At 41.0% G+C, this 20825-nt stretch overlaps 1 protein-coding gene across 8 annotated transcripts in view; it reads right to left on the reverse strand.

Moving 5' to 3' along the window:
* The window catches only part of NR3C2 (nuclear receptor subfamily 3 group C member 2), a 135609-nt gene that overhangs the window by 49966 nt on the left and 64818 nt on the right, over window positions 1-20825 (reverse strand). For 7 of the 8 annotated variants that reach the window (XM_079990598.1, XM_079990594.1, XM_079990591.1 and 4 more), the window contains one exon: window positions 6074-6225. In XM_079990598.1, coding sequence (XP_079846724.1) covers window positions 6074-6225 — 152 coding nt within the window. The remainder of the gene's footprint in view (window positions 1-6073; window positions 6226-20825) is intronic. The other variant, XM_079990592.1, reaches the window with a different exon arrangement.

The raw sequence follows: 20825 nt of genomic DNA on the forward strand, positions 1-20825 counted from the left end.
CAGATTGGGTGGTTAGAGCAAGATTGTGCGCATCATTTGCAGTTTTAGAAACACCTGACAGTTGGTCAGATAGCAAATCGAATTTCTTCTCAAGTGGAGCTAGGGCTGCTCTCCAGTCCAAGGCTAGGGCTTGCCTTATTTTGTTAATGTACACATCTGCGTCTCTGGCCTCCTCCATTGTAGCAGCTACTTTCCTGCTTTTGGGGACTTTCATGCTGCTTTTAGCCATGTCAGTGTCTGAGGCCTCCTCTGAAGCCTCAGATAAAGCTCCCTCTAACTAACCTTGCAGGTTTGCTTTTTGGTCCATGTATTCCTTGAATCATCTCCTTGCCAAGGCTATATAAAACTTTTGATCAGATGTCAAGAGGATCCACTTTGCTTAGATTTTGTCCCAGGACGATTGGAGACACAGAATTATGCTGCCATTTAGCTTTCCAACAAGCCACGCCCACCCCTTCCTTCGCATTTCTAACTTGCAAGGTTTTAACATTCTCCAAACTAGGGAATACTGTGTCCTCAACAAATTAATTGTGAAAGAGTAAAGCAGAGACCAAGCAATAAATCACATTTCAATTGGTTCTAATAAATCAAGACTAAATGTCACACTCTTATTGGGGATAGAGACATTTGTGTGCCTGTAATCAGTGTAAAGGCATATTATTGTAAAATGGCTTCCTCTTATGTTTCAAACTGAATAGCACACAAGTACCGACAAGGTGACCCAGTGGGAAAACAAATATGAGATATCCGTCCCAATTCCCAAAGCCTGTAAAGTTCCCATCTTTCAATTTGGCATTTTATGTTTGATTCTGCAGAAATTTCTCCTCACTGCTAGGCTATTCTGTTTTATGATGGCAAGTCTGAGATTATTACTTTCCAACAGTGTTGGCTTTCATTAGTTTTTGATTTTACGTGCTAGTGCATACTAAACAATGAGTGCTGTTATTAATTTCTCCCAATAGTATATCATTATAATGACACAATATCAGAGCAAATAAGCACCTATCACTTTCACAGTTCCAGCTAGCATTGTTAAGCATAGCATTTGCATGCATTATGCGGTGCACAGGCTAACAGAAGTGTCTTATTTCTGGATCCATGTGGCAGAGAATGAATGATTGAGTTCTTGGCTTCAGGTATCAAATTACATTTAGGAGAAATGTGAAACTCCCAGACACAGAGATTAATAAAGTTGCCTTTCCTTTTTAAAGATTATGTTCATTCCAAATGCACAGACAAAGATTGCAATCCATTGGTCCCAGATATGAAAAAAGGAAAAAGAGAAAGAAAATGCACAAGGATCAAGAAGTGGGAGGGGAGCAGTAGGACTCTGCATTATTTTTCACCAAGACTTACAGTTTTCTAATAATAGAGAACCTAGACTGCTTTGGCCAATCCTACAAATAGCCTTTCCACTTATCCATGTTCACAGCCAAGGTAACTATTAGTGTACAAATCACTGTTTATCTGCAAATAGCCTTTTCAGTGCAAAGTTCAACCCTGTAAGTACACTGAAATGGATCTAGATAATCAGTGCCATCCAAGTCTTGCACAACAACCATCTACTTGAGCAGTTTCCAAAAATATTACGTTGGACATTTGGCTGAGAGCTGGAATAGTCCTTTAAGGTGGTTCAGAACTCACCTTCTAGCAAGCAGGTATTTATTACTTCCTGCTCAATATTATGAGCCAGAAGCAGCAACGGCCAAGCAAAAAGATGGCACCCTGTACTCTTCCAAGCACCTTGTTTATGTCCCTAGGCCTCAATAAATGAAATTAATCCCAGTTCACTAGAGACCCATTTAATGGCAATGAAGTGGCATGCAAATTATTAAGGATGCAAATTTCCAAATGCTTAGCAAATAAAGTCACAGAAGACTCTCAGATGAGCTTTTCATTGTGTTTTGCAGGATCCACTTCTGACTTGCATTCCCATCACTGTCTGTTCTCATACACCACTCATATCTGCCTGTAAACCAAGGGGCCAAACCAGCAGCACCAAAAGGGAGCTTAGGAGCAATTACATCAACTGAGAAGAGAAGAAGAAGAAGAGTTTGGATTTGATATCCCGCCTTTCACTCCCTTTAAGGAGTCTCAAAGCGGCTCACATTCTCCTTTCCCTTCCTCCCCCACAACAAACACTCTGTGAGGTGAGTGGGGCTGAGAGACTTCAAAGACGTGTGACTGGCCCAAGGTCACCCAGCAGCTGCATGTGGGGAAGTGGAGACACGAACCCGGTTCCCCAGGATTACGAGACTACCGCTCTTAACCACTACACCACAAAGCAACCAGGGCTTTGACAGGACCACCAGCCATACTAATAGAAATATTGCAAGTGCTCTCATAACTCTCTCTAGGACCCATCAACCTGAGATTGGATTGTTCTCTCACCCATGGATTGTTCTCTCACCCATGCAGAGAGAGGAAGACACGGCAAGCCTAAATCTCATTCAAAAGTGATTTGGCCATGAAAGGAGAGAAGAAAAATCCCTCTCATTCCTATACCATAGCATGACCTTTAGCACATGTTGGGCCACTGACAACTGGAGGCAGCTCCATGACCTTATGGTTGCCATGACAATCCTGAACTACCTCTGACAAGTAAGCCTTGACATGGATATTGAGGTCTCCCAGAACATCCATTCTAGAGGTTCCTCCTCCTCATGTTTGAGATCACCACTATCAGATCAGGCAGAGGGAGAATGCAGAGATGGGTGGTACAGGATCTCTAATGTGCCCCAATAGTCCACATTGGAGGGGAGGGACACTCCAAACAAGTGCTCACCCAGATAGTAAACCTAATGAGAAACAGAGAATACTAATAGGCAACTTCAACCCCCACCCCATTGCAGACACCAAGTCTATACTAGCGCTGCACCAAAAACCTTGTCTAGCTAATGAACACCAGTAATCCTCAAAAACAAAACACACAAGATAGTATTTTCTGAATTTGAGTAGAAAAATTGATGTCATTTAAAAAAAAATCCACACCATCCTAAGCAGCTTCTGTTTGTAGCTAACTGTGCTACTGAATCAGCTAAAATGGTAACTTGCTCCTTGCCCCTTTTTAAAATGAAGGGCTTTAATCAGGTAACAGACAAGCTTATTCCATCTGTACTATGTACCTAACGCCTTCCAAGCTTTCAGTTTCACTGTGCTGTTGCTATGTAGTTCACACAAGCCTGCAGCAACAAGTGACGAGCAACAACTGAACACTGATCACTAACAACTTCTAAATGATCCATTGTAAAATGTCTTGCCTTTAATTAATATCTCTCGTAAATGTTCTTTGCCAATGTACAGAGCAATGTAAGCAAACTATACAGATCTCTGTCTTGAAGAACGTACAATCTCAATTTTGTTAGTAAAAGGAATAACTAGGCGAGAAAGGTAGAGTCAACAGGTGAACACAAGCAATCATGACTCTTTTCTGCTGCATCTTTAGCACAATAATTGAATGTGGCTAAAATCTCATTAGAGAAGGAGGGAAGCTAGAGTTGGAGAAGACAATATCAGACTATTGCTACATGGAGCAGACCCACAACTTATGTGGAGCTTACATTTCAGGGATAGTGCCTAAAGCCAAAATCATATATCGTCAAAACACACCGGGTGCAATGGCAGTTGGGGTTGCCAAAGTCCCCCGCCCCCATGGATACCCTCTTATTTTCTGCCTCGTTTTTAATTTTTTGATTTATTCTGCCAAGCACCTAAAGCTGAATGGGCACAACTTAAGTGTGCATAAGTTGCAGGTCTGCTGTACTTTTTCCTAACAGAAAAGTAAATTTAAACTCTAGAGGCTAGAAGCGGTCAACAGTAGCATAATGCCCAGGTAAAAGACATAGAGAAAAATACTGAAAAGCAGTACTCCAGTCACCCTTGTATACATTGCCACCGCATGTCTCTCTAGTCACTACAGGATGCAGAATCACTTTGAACATGTGGGAGAATATCTGCTGGCAAATGAGTGGGAGGGGGAATCTGAAAACATACCAATTCTGTGAATCTAATATTTTTGTTAGATTAAGCTCTATTTTCCCTCTTCTTCCTTCCTTCCTTCCTTCCTTCCTTCCTTCCTTCCTTCCTTCCTTCCTTCCTTCTTTTCTTTTCTTTTCTTTTCTTTTCTTTTCTTTTCTTTTTCTGGGATGCTTAAATTAATTGTCAATTCCAAAGGTACCAAAACAAACATGACAAGTACAGTGGTACCTCTGGTTACGAATTTAATACGTTCCGGAGGTCCGTTCCTAACCTGAAACCATTCTTAACCTGAGGTACCACTTTAGCTAATGGGGCCTCCCACTGCCGCCATGCCACCGCCGCACGGTTTCTGTTCTCATCCTGAGGTAAAGTTCTTAACCTGAGGTACTACTTCTGGGTTAGCGGAGTCTGTAACCCAAAGTGTTTGTAACCTGAGGTGTTTGTAACTCGAGGTACCACTGTAATTGCAAAAGTTTTGAATACAAGATGGACAGAGAGCTATTAATCTGCCTCTGGGCCCCTATACAAATAAGCCCCCACAAAGGAATATACATGCATGCATATAAACACAAATTCAACCCTGAGACATCACCCCAAACCATCTCTAACCATAATTCTAGACCTCAAACCACAGTATGAGCTTCCAAATATACACCAGACAACCTCTTTCACATTTCATTATCTCAGGGTTCAGCTTCATAAATTCACACCTGTTTCCATGTGCAGCAGTCACTGCAGAGTGATGGCCGTAAATGTGACTTGTTAATTCAGACATCACACCAGTCCATAGCTATCACTGCCCTTGCTTGCAAACCCAAATTGGATTCTTCCCTTCTTCTAGCCAACTGCAATTCAGACATCCTGCCAAACTATAGTTAACCTTGACATCTACATTGAGCCAAAGATACATTCAGAGGCAGAGTTGGAGGTTAGGAGGACAATGTGCCTGTCACTCAAAGCAGCAGCCTGCTTCTCTTTCTCCTTTTATCCATATAAGAAACACCTGGTAAAATAGAATATGCTGTCTTCACATCATCTAGTATTGAGTTTTCCCACTCAATAAATTTGGGTATTCCAATGAACTTTATAATGCTGAACTTTTCAACAGTGTGTCATCATTAAACACCCTAAGATAGTAACCTCAGTCACACTCACTTTAAGTGAGTCCCATTACATCCAGCGGAACTTCTTAGTAGGAAGACAGAGGCACAGAATTCAAGTCCATAACTCTAGAGGAAAATTAGTTACCCGAAAACTCTGTTTTGCTGAATTGTTCTATTTCCAGCCCTTCACCTTTAAACCTTTATACTGATAGGTACAGTTGAATGGCATGAACAGTCTAATATAGTGCAGGATACAACACTACGGAAGGGAAGATGTGTTAACTAAGATCAAGAACAGGACAGAAAGTGGAGAGAAATTGCCAGGATAAAGGGACAGGACTGTCAAATGAAGCTAGAGCAAATGAGTGAAAAAGAGTAGGGGATACAGAATAGTCCAAAATATTGTTTTCAGAGTGAGAACTAGAGGCAAGTATGCGTTCTTGAAATGCCTTCTTAAAAAACAAATCTCTTATTTCCAGGCACTTGAAACCCATGCTTCTTAATGAAAAGTAGATTCCTCCCCAGGCCTAAACATTTCTTTTTTAGAAGGAGAATGCAAATGCTTATCAATCTTAAAAGGGTGGGTTCATGATTGTATAACTACCATGCATAAATTAGCTTTAAGCTACATTTGTTATTATTTATGGATTTCTGAAGAACAGTTGGATGCATCATCTGCCTGACTCTACCCAGAATCCCCCTCCAGCTTATGAAAGGTTTGGACATGTTTATTTGTGGCTACAGAAAAATTCTTTACTTTACTTCTTCTAGCAGATGAAACAAATCAGGGTTTAAAATAAAGTTATGGAAATGTGAATTAAAGCTTAGAGGCATACAGCAGACTGCGGCCAGGTGTTTTGTAGATAAAGCTGATGGTGCATACATCTTTGGAATCATTTTAAAGTGATAGTTCTTAGGGTTAAAGGCATTGTGGAACATGCAATGAAAATTCCTTATAATCATATAAGAAAGAATATAAAAGAAGAACCCACATGAGGATTTACCTTCCACGGCTCTTTTGAAAAAGACTTTACAGCTGCCACAGGTAACTACTCCATAATGACACCCAGATGCCTCATCTCCACACACCAAACAGACTTTGGAAGGTCTTGAGGATCCAGACGACACACTTCTCAATGAGGAGCTATGAGGGAGGGGAAAAAACAAGTTCGATCAATTCAAGTCATACTTGCCACAAATAATCTCCAATTCATTGTTATGTGTGTTCAATGACTATAAGGGTCATGAATTTAGGGAGCCACAACCCCTTGACATTGGCATTGTTTGTGTTAGATTTCACTTGTTATATGAAAACCACCCATAAACACACAGTGACTGTTTTTGAATGTCACAGTAAACTATCGTTATGGATTATCATTAAGGGAACAAACCTAGTTTTCCTTCAGGCTCTCCTCCAGAGCTGCTGTGAGATCAGAAACCTTTGCTTATGATTAGTCACATTGAAGTGTTGCATCTAAACTGTAAATTTTTGGTTAATCTTAACTATAGTTTATTGAAACAAGTCAGATTAATAAGCCACAGTTTGAAGCTGGCTTGTTTCAATTAAACTGTAGTTAAGATCAATCAGAGATTAGTGGGTTCAGATGACATGACAAATGGGTTAAGCAAAAATAAAAGTGAAAATGTCTGAATTCCTCCTCACAGCTACAAAAAGAGCAGGGGAGCAGTGCAGCACAGCAGGATGCTGAGCTCATTCATATCATGATGAACCCTGATTTATCAAATGTTCAAGTGCAGTCAGATTGAATGAGTGCCACAAACTCCATCATCATTTTAATATATTGCTTGCCCTTCACCCTAATGCCCAAGGGTGGATTACAACAATTTAAAATACAACTTTAAAATAGTTTTGAAAACTTACAATTTACAAAAACTGCAATCACAAAAAACCCAACTCTTCCTTGGAATCTACCTCCTTTATCTCCTCAAAATCACCAAGGAAACATATGAAGAAAGCATTTACACATTACAGTAGGCTATCCATTAAGAAAAAAAACAGCATATGCTTTAAAAACATATTTTATGAAGACCAAATGCACAGGCATTAAATGTTGAGATTAATGCCAAACCAAACTGCATCTGAATGTCTGATGATTTATTGTATTTTTAATATTTTGTTGGAAGCTGCCCAGAGTGGCTGGGGAAACCCAGCCAGATGGGCGGGGTATAAATAAATTATTACTACTACTACTACTACTACTACTACTACTATACTCACTTGCCTGGGGGCAAGTCCCATTAAATTCAATGTAACTTATACCTGAGTAGTTCTTTAAATGAGTGCACTGAAAAGTTCTACTCAAGTATGTCCATTAGTCATGGCCTGATTAAAAACCTTAAAAGTAGGGACTCACAAAATTTCACTAGAATATTTCTGTCTTTGTATACACACACTTCTGTCTTTGTATACACATAAAGGTAAAGGTAAAGGTACCCCTGCCCGTACGGGCCAGTCTTGACAGACTCTGGGGTTGTGCGCCCATCTCACTTAAGAGGCCAGGGGCCAGCGCTGTCCGGAGACACTTCCGGGTCACGTGGCCAGCGTGACATCGCTGCTCTGGCCAGAGCCAGAGCCAGAGCCAGAGCCAGAGCCGCACACGGAAACGCCGTTTACCTTCCCGCTGGTAAGCGGTCCCTATTTATCTACTTGCACCCGGAGGTGCTTTCGAACTGCTAGGTTGGCAGGCGCTGGGACCGAGCAGCGGGAGCGCACCCCGCCGCAGGGATTCGAACCGCCGACCTTTCGATCGGCAAGCCCTAGGCGCTGAGGCTTTAACCCACAGCGCCACCTGCGTGTATACACATACACCACTCCAAATAGCATTCTGGTAAGTGCAACTTTTGAAGGTTAGATGTATATTGGTTCACATATTATTTTGGAAACTGCAGGTTTGATGGGTTCCGTGTTAAATGTGTACTGAATTGAATTTCTCCACCATCCCTAGCAGGCAAGTGATTTCTCCACTCTTTCAGCAATCTAAGCCAATGATAGTATAGCAGTCTCCCCACCACCGATGGCAATTGCTTAAAAGCTTCCTGTAAGCACTACTCAATTCACATACTGGTCCCATCAGGGGTGCTGCCCTTCCCTAAATAAAATGAATGTCATTTCCCTGCTGTTCTTTTTGCTGGTAATGCCCCCTTTTCTTGTAATTAAGTTCTCTACTCTCCATAGCTATGACAGCCATTCCCAAAGTCTACTGCTTCTGAGGCATTGAGGATGCCATAGTACTGATGAATGGGGATGTGTGAGATTTCATCTTCTTCTGCTAGGTGCATCTTGGGCCATAAACATCTTTTTTTGGCTGGTCTCTGGGGCTAGAGCATAATTTCAGAGCTAGAAGACCTGCCTTAACCACGGGAAGTATTTAATTTCACTATTATGCACATCAATGGGAGCTTCAGAATCATATGATAATTTTATATCCATGTCTGTTACCTTTAACCAAGCATTAGATATAGCAACCGGAATGAATGCCCAGGGAAAAGACAGTTCTCTAAGGGAAAGGAGTGCTGCTTAGCAAAGAGAGAAGGGGCTGAAGCCAAAAGAGCTTCAAGAAAGGAATCTAGGTTAGGATTTAGAAGTGACCATTTTCCTAGCACAGCTGGAACTCAGGGCTCTTAGCTGATAAAAGGAGAGCGAGGGGGAGAAGCAGTTGCAGTAGAAGTGGAGAAATATGCATGGGCGCTGCACTGTGGCTTTTCCCTGCTCCTGCTAACCTCTGCCTGCCTTGGTAGACTCTACAGCTGCTCTATGTAAGTATAGCTTACATGTTGAAGGGGAAGCAATTTTCAAAAGAAAGCTCTGGGGGGTAGTGAGCTTCAAGCACATTTCAGGTAACTGGCTTGCTCATTACCCTTGCTAGCTAATGGCTGGTAGTAATTGGCAGCAATATCTGAGACTGAATTCATACATGCCACTTAAAGCACTTTTGAGGCTCTCTCCTGCTGTCGGTATGCTGGCATGAAAGTTTTAAATCAATTGATGGCCGTGGAGGAAGATGCCCTTTTTCCTTTTAAAGGCTGTGTGTGTGCTCCAGTGTTGGAAGGATGATTGCACATCCGACTATTTTAGGTTTTTAAAAGGGACAGAGGAGACTGTGGGTTCTTGCACAATGGCAAGGCATGGTAGGCCTTCACCCCATGCTTTCACCTTAGCAACTTCTATGCTTAGCTGCAATCACACAGGACAAAACTGACAAGTCTGATAGCAAGCAAGATGGGCAGATGTTAGCAGCACCTGTAGTTGGGGAACAGAAAACAGGAGTTTCCTGTGGTGAGGGAAAGAGCTGTCCAAAAGTTCAGTGCACGTTTACCCTTGCTCTTACACAAACACTCCAGGCAACAACTTCAGCTATTGGTACTCCTCCTTTTCTTAGCTATGGTAGAAAGGCTCAGCTCTAGCTGAACTGGAGAAAAAGACAACTATTTGATGGCAAGACAACTGACATTAGGCAAAAAGAGACAGATTCAAGAGAAGACAGCTTGGGAGCACTTGGAAGGGGCCTTAACTTGGAGGATTTCTGCTGTAGCTCCCTCTAAGTACCGTATGTTTCGCTCTATAAGAAGCACCAGACCACAAGACGCACCTAGTTTTTGGAGGAGAAAAGCAAGAAAAAAAATATTCTGAATCTCAGAAGCCAGAACAGCAAGAGGGATCACTGCGCAGTGAAAGCAGCGCTCCCTCTTGCTGTTCTGGCTTCTGGGATAGCTGTGCAGCCTGCATTCACTCCATAATACGCACACACATTTCCCCTTACTTTTTAGGAGGGAAAAAGTGAATCTTATAGAGCAAAAAATAGAGTATTTTAGGATGCAAGACCCAGAACTGCTTTGATTCATTATTATATTTTCTCAGTCTTCTAAAAAGATAATCACATTTCTTCCTTTAAATGAACATGAATGAAGGTCAAGGCTTCAAGGTCAATACTACAGAGCAGTAGTATTTTTTAAAGAAACTGACCAGAGGTCATCCCTTGCCCTTCAATGTAAAAACTGGTACTATGATTGAAAAGGAGCTTCTCCTAGAAATCCACCAGCTCAGGAGAGGGAGAGATGGGAAAGACAAGGAGTCAGGAGCACTGGTAATGCAGAAAGATGGGGAGTTACAAACTGTCACCACCATCAAACCATGTCACTGACTACTGTTGCAGGGCAGTATTGGCTAACATCCAGGTAGGAAAATGCGGAGATGACTTTTCCACCATAAATTCCATAAGTTGTGACACGGTGGCATTCAAAGTAGGAAAACAGAACCTGTGAACAGTGCTAATGTGTCTAAACTGAAGGAGCATAGTGGTGAATCGTAGAGTGATAATTAAAATGCTATAAACTATACGTGTGATTTTGACATTACGCTGCTTAAAATGCAGTGCCTGTGCTGTGTACTGCATGCCGATGTAATGAGAGGCATGGCTTCCGGATCCCCTTCTAACTCTCAAACCCCTGAACCAGGATGAGCTCAACAGTGACCTTTACATCCTCCTATTTCCCCTTGCACACAACATAAATTCCACAATCTTAAAAGCTCACTAATTTTAACTCTGTCAGCTTTTTATGATGCAAAGTAAAAATATCCCCAGAAGAGTTTTAGATCAAGTTCCAAATTTATTCAGCTATACAAAGACTATTTCATAATTGTGCACAGCTACATAAATGGTATATTATGGTGTCAGGATAATTTGACATTAGAAAGTGGAAGTCTGCAGTCTAAAAATTCTCCAGCTTCAAAATTATGTAACCTTCACATTCATTATGAGAGTGGGAGTTCACATTCATTATGAAAGTGAGAGTTAACAAAAGCACTTAGGGGTGCCATTTAAACTGGGATCCAAACAATTGTTTCAGGTGCACCCGAGGGCTTGGGCACGCTCAGTGGAATTTTTTTTAAAAAAAACACACACACTGTGATAGGGTCTGGGAACCTTCTACTAATCTAAATTTAAGAGCCTACACAGTTGCAGAAGTGATCTGTCATATGGCTGTTCTTCGAGAAACTTAAACCCAAAGCCCCACTGGGCACATGGAACTACTTGTGTGATTAGATATCATCCTGATTCCTTTCTTGTAGGTTAAATACAATCAGTTGCCTTTGTACTGGTTTATGGCTGCACCAGCTGAGCCAGGAAGAGGTCAAGTAGTTTATCCTAGGCCATGTCACAAATATCAGTGGCTCAGACCAGATTAGGAACTAGGATTGTATTGGCTCTGAGCCTCTTACATGCATATAACTAAACTGCCTTTTAAATGAATCTGCATTCAGGGCATTAATCCCACACTGGAAATAATGCTCCTCCTCCCGTTTTGCCTCTGCTAATCTGTGAGGCTTACTAGCCCTACTCATTGTGATATTTATACATTCATTACATAACAGCATAACACTGTCTGGCAATTGTTGGATGATGACAATGGCTTATTTATTATACATTCAGGGAAGCCCTTGCAAATGAATATGAATGGATGAGCAATGTTATTTTACATTTTAGTTGTGCAAGTAAGTGATATCTAACACTGCCTAACAGCACTAAGGCTGGTCGCTGCTATAATTCATCTGTACCTATACTTGTAACCTGATACAGGGTGGCATTAAATGTGGTTTCATACTTTATTTCAGCAACGAATCTGCAGTTCTGCTCTCACTGAATTTACTAGGTCAAATGAAACTACAGACAAAGGCAACTGAAGGAGAACCGACAGAGGCACTTTACATCACAATGGAAGCATTTACCTTGATGACAATAACAAAAATACTCTCCCAGCACTCAGTCCCCAAGTAATTTATTTCTATGATATTTGGAGGACAGAGTTTCCCAATATCAGAACAAAATCAAGCTGTACAGTGGTACCTTGGGTTAAGAACTTAATTCATTCTGGAGGTCCGTTCTTAACCTGAAACTGTTCTTAACCTGAGGTACCACTTTAGCTAATGGGGCCTCCCACTGCCGCCGTGCCGCCACCACACAATTTATGTTCTCATCCTGAGGTAAAGTTCTTAACCCGAAGTACTATTTCTGGGTTAGGGGAGTGTAATCTGAAGTGCCTGTAACCTGAAGCATCTGTAACCCTAGGTACCACTGTATTGTTAAAGAGAGTAAGCTAAGCTCTGTTTTCTTGGTGTAATGACCAAGGTTTTCAGCAGTTCCAAGGCATAATGCCTTCTTCACAGATGACACCATTTTTTAAACAGAATAATTGATAGTGCTCTTCTTCTGCCATGAGGTACAAAACAACAACAAAAAAGATGAGGCCAAATGACAGGTCTACATTGGAGCTGGCCCTCTCACAGTAAAAGCCTGGGAACACAACTTCCTATGTCTCCTACCGATTTGAGACACAATCTTCCCTGTTCTCCTGCAAAATCCCCACTGAAATGGAAGCACGGCAAGTGTACAGCAGATAAAGGGGAGCAATGTAAGAGCATGCAGGGGCTTACACAAGTGGCTTAAGGAGGGAGTAGCTAAGCACTGTGTAACTCCTAGTCCAATTTAGGCACACACAAGGAGCCGGAAACATCTTCAGATGTTGCCATCCACATGTATTGGTTCCATCTCTAAGGCATGCCCTATTGCTTCTGCCCCCAGAATGCCCGCATGCTGAAAATATGCAAAGAAGAAACCTTCAGCTGAATGTAGTTATCTGGCCTGCACTTTGCAGATGTCCATGCTCCTTATATTAATGTCAAGAAAAGGACCTGTCAGATATACAACCTCAGAGATAGTCCAGGAGAGAGTGGTTCCAAATCCCCTCCACACATATTCAGCTTTACATTTAGGGGAGATTTCTATGATAGGTCTAGAGAACCTTTAGTAATACTGCCATCTCATAAACTGCAGTAATAATAATAATAATAATAATAATAATAATAATAAATTTATTATTTATACCCCGCCCATCTGGCTGAGTTTTCCCAGCCACTCTGGGTGGCTCCCAATCAAGTGTTAGCAACAATACAGCATTAAATATTAAAATATTAAAAACTTCCCTAAACAGGGCTGCCTTCACATGTCTTATAAAAAATATAACAGATGTATTATAAAAGATATAACAATGGTTACATCATTGAAATCCCCCCCCCCGTTTTGTTATTCCTCAACCCACGTAAAAACCAAGGATGTGATAGCACTTTCAAGTCAGTTGTGCAAAATCTCTGCACACCTAACAACATTAAGAGACAAGGAAAAATGAGAAATAAACATGAGAAACTTCACAGACACATTAATCCAAATAGCCATTACGTGAGAGGTGTGTGATAGATCGTGTGTGATAGGCCACACAAGAAGAGAGTTTATACACTCCAGTTTAATAGCATTCTTACTACTGAGGGAACAAAACATCATAATTTCCCAAATGGGCTGTCAACTCTCTCTCTCTCAAATCTCTTCTCTCAACTCAGTTTGTAGTGAATAGCGCCCAATTCACATTAGACTTTTTTCACAGTAATCACTCTCATATGAAGTGATATGAAGTGGCCTCCCACATGGCAGCAGAAATGTATAAACCAGCAACACAGTGGCTTGCTTTGTATATAACACTAAGATGAGTCATAGGGAAAGCATGAACAAGTGAGCATGTGAATGCATGGAGTTACAACTGTGGCTGCTTTGCAGTCCCCTGGTCCTGCTGCTGAGCCACCTGAAGCTTAGTCACAAGCCCATAGTTCGTCTCACTCCAGCTAAACCATGGTTCCTCTTGCTCCAGATATACTACAAGCTGCAGCCATGGTTTGCTCTTTGCTTATCACTCAATGTTTGCCAGAAGGAGACGAAGCACGAGGCTGGGTTTTGACGTAACACTAAGCCAAACTACGGCTTAGCTCTGGATAGTGCAGCTGGACCAGGGGAAGAGCAAAATTACTAGGACCAGGGGAATTACTGGACCAGGGGAAGAGCAAAAATTTCACTCTGTGCACTCTCAGCCTTGCTCAGTCATGCTTAGCCATGGTGGGCCAATGGCTCTGCAAAAGAAAACAATAGAAAATTGGAAGGAAAGAAGAGAAGGCTACAGAGAATTGTAACTGGCTTCAGTGTGTGCGTTCTTGAGAGTTTACAAATAATAAATTGGAATGGCTTACAGTGCACTCATCTATCTATTATTTATTCGGGTGTAAATTCAATTGAATTTGATGGAGGCTTACTCTCAAGTAAGCAGATACAGGATTGCAGCTTAAGTAGCACTGTGTTATTAGATGAACCATTTTATGTCTGTATGCTAAGTTTTCTGCATCTAGTTCACATTTCTCTCTTGGAGTAATTCATTACCCACTTTTACAGGGAATGAGTGGAAATGAGCTTAATTTGATGTGCTTAACAATGCTAATGGTGGCTTTAAACTACCGACCTTGACAAACTATTGCCATAAGTCCATTTTTGGCTTTCTAAGTTGGCTTTGGTAACATTTCTGCAGAATTTTAATTAAAAAGAATGGATTTTGCATTTTTTAAAAAAATCAATAAAATTACGGTAGATAATCACGTTTAAAAGCTGATTATATGAGTTATTATCCTTCTCAAACCAGATGTTAAATATATGAGGAAAAATTTAAACCATTATGAGAAATCAAGTCTGGAATGCTTGTTTTCAAGTTCTAACTACTAAACTTGAACAAACACGTCCCAAAATTTCTGCATTTTATTTAAGCCCAAATGAGTAATTATGAGCTAGCTCTCTACACCTTTTCTAATATAATTACTAATTAATAAGTAAATGCAAAGAATTTGAAATACATACAACCTTGAACATTTGCACTCTTAAAATATTAGCTACATTTGAAAGGAAAAAAGAAATAACGTTAGATTTGACACAACTCTTTCATGGGCTGTTCAGTTATTCATCGGTTTTGTCACCAACAATTTTCATTGAAACTCTATGCAATTCACATCCCAAAGTAAACAATGTAGAAGAATTTGAATTACGTGCACAGTAATTCAGCTGGCTATTGAAATTATGTAATATATACTCCTTCCTACTACATTTTTCTGTTTTTCTGGTTCATCTACCAAGAGAAAACATAAAAGGGTCTGATGAGAAGTTGTGCATAGTGACATGTAAACTTCCCACAGTTTGATTTAGAATTAGTTTTGAGTTCTCTTACGAGTGTGTGTATATGTGTATATGTGTATTTGTGTCTCTCTCTCTCTCTCTGTGTGTGTGTGTATATATGCTGGCTGTACCTTATTATCTTATCAGTTTCAATGGGCAAAAGTTTATTTACTTTTTGTCCACATCTTAGACACTAGACACATCAAAATGCTATTTTCAAGGCTCCAAAAAACTATAAGCAAACCAGGGATGCTCTTATGCCTTGGGAATGAAGATGCTGTGCAGTTCCTGAGCTTGTCTAACCAGGCAGATATTTTCAAGCTTCATGCAATTAGCTTAGCTTCACTGAACATGCATAAGTCAATGGCAAACGCTGCAATGGTTTCAATAAGATCCAGATTGTATTATCCATCTACTCTTGAAAAAAAAGGGTACGGTTCCTTCAGAAATGGTTTTGGCCCCAACTCTTTTTTATACTCTTGAGTTTTCGCTGTCCTCCCAACCAACCAATTCACTTGTCTTTTCTCACCTTTGCTCCTTAAGACATCATACATCCAAGACTGTGAACATTTTGACTTGTGACTACCACAGAACCTTCCAAATCATATAATACCCAGCAGTTTAAAATGTGCCCTCACCATATTAGGATTCTGTAATACAGAGACCTTTAAGTCTCCCAGACAAAATCCAGTAGTCATTCAAGGTCTTGCCCTGCAAGCCTGAATATGCTTCAACCTCTTATAATTCAACAACAGAAAATGTACATTCAACTTGGCAGGCAGAACTTTTAACTCCCCATGCAGTTTTGTTAGGACAATGTAAGGTCATGGTATATAACCTAGTTCTGTAACAATGTTCATTTTTCTTACTAACTTTCCATCCTTACTCTTCCTTGAGAAAACTATTCTTTCCGCTTGTTCTTAGATCCAGCCATACCATAACTCAATGCCACAGACTAGCCTAATGAATTAACAAGCCCCATCTATTTCAAACATAATCTGAACTAGTAGGCAGTTATCCTATCCAAACAGCATAGGATGTGTACATCATAGATGACAGGATACCATTTCCATGGGACATCACAGAGCAGGCATCATAAAGCATTTCAACTGCAGGGTTAAGCTCTTCAGGTTCAAAATCTGATTTCTTATTTATGAGTCATCAGTGGGAAGCATCTATATTACATTTAGCCTAGAGGAACACCACACACATACCTCCTTCTGTGTAAAAACTGAAGCAAGGTTTTCAGTATGGCAAACTGCTAAGTGACTTCAGACTCTAATCTGGAAGGCAGAAATTAATGGAACTGCAGTGGTATGTACCACAAGCCTCTCTTCTTCAAACCAGAAGTGCTTCATCATATACTCTTTACTTCTCATCCTGCCTCTTGGCTCCTATTTCTCTTCTTTTGTTACATAAGAACACAGGAGGCTGCCTTACACCAGATCAAGCAAGCTGTCCATCTAGCCTACTATTCTCAACTCTGACAGAGGCCTTTAACATTGCCTACAATTTGATCCTTCAAATGGGAAATGCCATGGATTGAACATGGGATTTTCTGCATGCAAGCATGCGCTTTTCTACAGAGCTACAGTACCCTCCCCCAATTCACTTTTTCTTAATTTTACAACCGTAATCATTCATTTGGTACCCTACCTGGATAGTAAACATGGGGTAGGCCAAAGTCAGGATAGCATATTTAGAGAAAGAAAAATTGTTCTGGAGTAGAGAGGAATGGGTTTTGCAAAAGCTGTTTTAGTTGCAAACAAAATGACAGAAGGCACAAGCCCTAACAGTCCATTTGGTATCCATAGCTATTGAATGCATGAAGCAGGTAGCAAAAATATATGAGCTAGTCAAACCTCCTTGATATTGGTACACCTGCTGGCCACACCCCTAGGTACCACATATTGAACATCCAATGGGGAAAAACAGCCTGTGCATTCTCACTAGACCTTTCACTCATTCCTTGATCACGTGAACAGAATACTTTATCAAAATTTACATATTCTGCTTAGAGCTGAACCAGCTTCACCTGCTCTGTTTGAGGAACTCATTCTCCTCTCCTCCAGATCAATATACGTATACTACATAGTCTCTCTCAAAATAACAGTTCCACCACTACCACATTTCCTCTATCCTACTTCCATGACCCTGAACGCTGCTACTCCGATGTTCAGTAAAGTGCTCAGACACACTGTAGACTCTCAATAAAATTGACTAGGTGCTTTCAGTAGTTCAGACTCCAATAGTAATTGCATTTGGCCACAAACAGATATCAGGCCGCTTCTTCAGGCTTCATCCCACTTTCTCTTCAAGCACATTGTGGAATGCACATAAAATGCAAATTCATTCCTCACAGATAAACCTGAGTACTGTTATACTATAGTACTATACTATAGTACTATAGTGCCTTCTCGGAAAGGAAGCGCAGCTTATGGGATCACTATCAAAGCAATTCATGTCCAAAAAATTCTGAGAAAAGCAGAGTTCTGCCACCATTATTACAAGGCACTTAGAACCAAAGGACTGGAGACGGGTCACATGCAAAAGCCCGTTCTAATTCCACAACTTCTGCATTAAAATGCAGTTATACTCATCCACAGCCTAACCCTCTTGGCTTTGATTAGTCTAGATCAGAGTGGTCCCACACAGAACAAGGGCCATGTGTGATCCTTGAGACCTTTTTTGATGGCCCTCAGCAACATCTGACACATCCTCCCCTCGCAGCCCTTCCCAAAGCTGGGTGAGCAAGGTGCTGGGCTTTGGTAATGAAGTGAGGGTTCTGACAGAGTCCTAGAGTCCTCCTTCCTCCTTCCCAAATGCTAGTTAGTGCTTTCTCTAAGGAGGGATATGAAAAGTCTCTAGGACGCTGCTAGAGCCTTGTGCCTTCTTCCCAAAGCCCAGTGCCTCACTTACACCGCTTTGGGAAAGCAGCACAAGGGCAGGGGGCATCAAATATGGGTCTTGCTCCCTTACCCCCCTCACGGCAAGGCAGTGTGCAGCCTCTGAGTTCTGTGTCAAAGTACTCTTGCAGCCCACTTGGGATGAAAAGTTGGACTGCCCTTGGTATAGGCCAAAGAGGGAGTCATCTTAATCTAATGATTTTACTTAAGAAAGCTTACTATTTTTTAAAACCACCCTGGGAATTTATTTGAAGGCTAATATAGAACCATGCACAGTAGGCAGAGAAAAAGATGGTGCCTTCTGCACCCTGGTGCCCTTCAGATGGTTTGGTCAATAACACCTTCATACTTGACTGTTGGCTATAGTGGGTGGGGCTTATGGAAGGTGCAAAGCAAATTTTATTAAACGGTCACAGACCAGGTTAACTCGTACAGCTAGTCAATTATGGAAGGTGTGTCAAGACACCTGGCGGGCACCCGACTGGAGAAAACTGGCACAGAACAATGGCAAGGCACAACAGTGCCATTATTATTATTATTATTAAAAAATACTGGGTTCACTTACAAAACAAGTGCAACATAAACAGCTCCAGCATTGGTGTCAGTTAGGCTGAATACAAATTACAGTCTATTATATGATAAGATAAGGCAGTAACATTCATTTACCCATGGAAGGACCTAGTTAATCATTGCTGATTAATTTATAAACTTTATACCACACAACTGAGGCATGTAAATCTATTTAACTGACTTTAATTCTTATAGAGTGCATATATAGTCATAACATGGGGCACTCTTGGTGACCATTTGAAGAAACATCCACATTTGGGACTCTCTATCTGGTGAGCATCTTTCAAATTTACAGGTGGCATTTCCAGTGGTTTCCACAGGAAGGTACAGGGGTGCAGACCACCCTTTAGAATGCAGTGATATCTCCATTCACTGTTTGTGTAAACAGTATAAGAACGGTGTCTGAGGTCACCCTTCCTAGGATATGTCTGTTCATCTAAGAGAAATGCAGGGCACAGAGGATCTAACAAAATGCTTGGACAGCCTGGGGTGAATTCACCGGACATGAACTCCCCAGAAAGAAAGAAAAACATACTATACTACATTCCCATTCTTAAACCATGTGTGGATATTAGAAAAGTAATACACACAGCCTTGAATAGTTCCTACAGAAGTACCTAGCAATTCACATGGATACAAGCCTCAATAGAAAATAGCCTCGCCTGGTTTTAAGTAGAGGCTCTTGACTCGCTTGTGTTTCATCTCTGGATGCTTGAGAGGCGTGAGTGAACTTCACAATTCACTGCAAGCACAGAGTATTCAGAAAGTAAACTGGTACTGAGCAGGAAGTATAGCTGGGATTTCCGGCCAGTGTAAGCAGCTACAGTTGACTCTGGGTAGTAAAGCTGAAGGAAGCAATTAGACAGCCGTTCTTATGTGAACTACCCCATATAGGTGCTCATTCATTTCAGAGCACAGCAAGCCCAGCTACTGTAGTTTAAGAGTCACTCAGGAATATTCATCTTCCTGCAAACGCCACCAAATTACAATACAAGTATATGAAGGGGAACATCTTTTAATATTTATCTGTTGTTTTATATATCTAAAAGCTTTCTAACCAAAACAGTCGCGAGCTGCGTTAAGGGGGTTGGGGAGAAAAGATGACTGTGAAACCTTAAACTAGGTTCGCAAAGGTGAGATTCCCATTAAAATTGCTACCAATCTGCCCACCCCCTCCGGCACACACACTAAATGAAACCCACTGCTAGTAACCCAGGCACCATAACATCAAAAAGTTGCCATGGGAACAAAGGCTGGCTTCCAGTCAGCCAAAAGAATTCTTCACTCCTGTTATTCTTGTTTATGTCAATTATATTCAGTCATGTAAGCCACTCCATTGGGGCAGGCATTTGTGCAGGCTCTAGCCAAGTGACAAAAAGATGTGCACTGTTTTGTCAAAAAAACCAATGATCTATGGTAATATATATAATGATTCTGGATAATACAAAAAACCCACACAACTCACCTTATTCATGCAAACTGAACTCTGCAGAAAACATTACAAAGTAAACCAAACAAAGCAAAAAGCTAATAATTATATTTTGTAACATCGCAGTAAACTGTGCTACTTTGCAGTGTGTGGGAAGCCTACGGGAAAACTGTAGAACCAATACTTATAATTATTCTGATTTACATTTAAAATGCTTCAGATATATATATATATATATTCAGTGTCACTATAATGTGGTGTACAGGCGGCCCCCTTTCAATATGTGTGTGGCCATGTATACGTGCAAACCTGGAAGTGACCCAGAAACGTCATAAAGATGTCAGTGAAATTTCACTAAAAGGGTGGAACAGGGGTGTGCGCGCCTCGGAATGTAACCCCTATACTTCAAATTGTCAAAGCTGTGTACTGTGGCAAGCGGTCATTCCATTGGCTATTGTTTACTCTTGACTGGCCGCAGGTAAGGCATCTTTCCTATCCCTTTGTACCCAATCCTTTTAATTGTTGGGGTTGGAACATGAAGCTAGGACCTTCTGTATGCAAGGCATGTGCTATACCATTGAGCTATAGCTCCCCCCTAAACTTCAGCTAGATTTCAGTGTGCATATTTTAACTTAAATGGGTCATGGCTTGGAGATCAAGAATACTAGCACCAACACACATCATTCCATATTTACACAGAGAATTTAGAATCGTGCCTATGTTTGACTCTCCTCCAACTTAACAGGCATTCCTATGAATTCATTCTTAAATACACACTGTT

The sequence above is a fragment of the Podarcis cretensis genome (genome assembly GCF_951804945.1).
Source record: "Podarcis cretensis genome assembly, chromosome: 9".
NCBI classification, from domain to species: domain Eukaryota; kingdom Metazoa; phylum Chordata; class Lepidosauria; order Squamata; family Lacertidae; genus Podarcis; species Podarcis cretensis.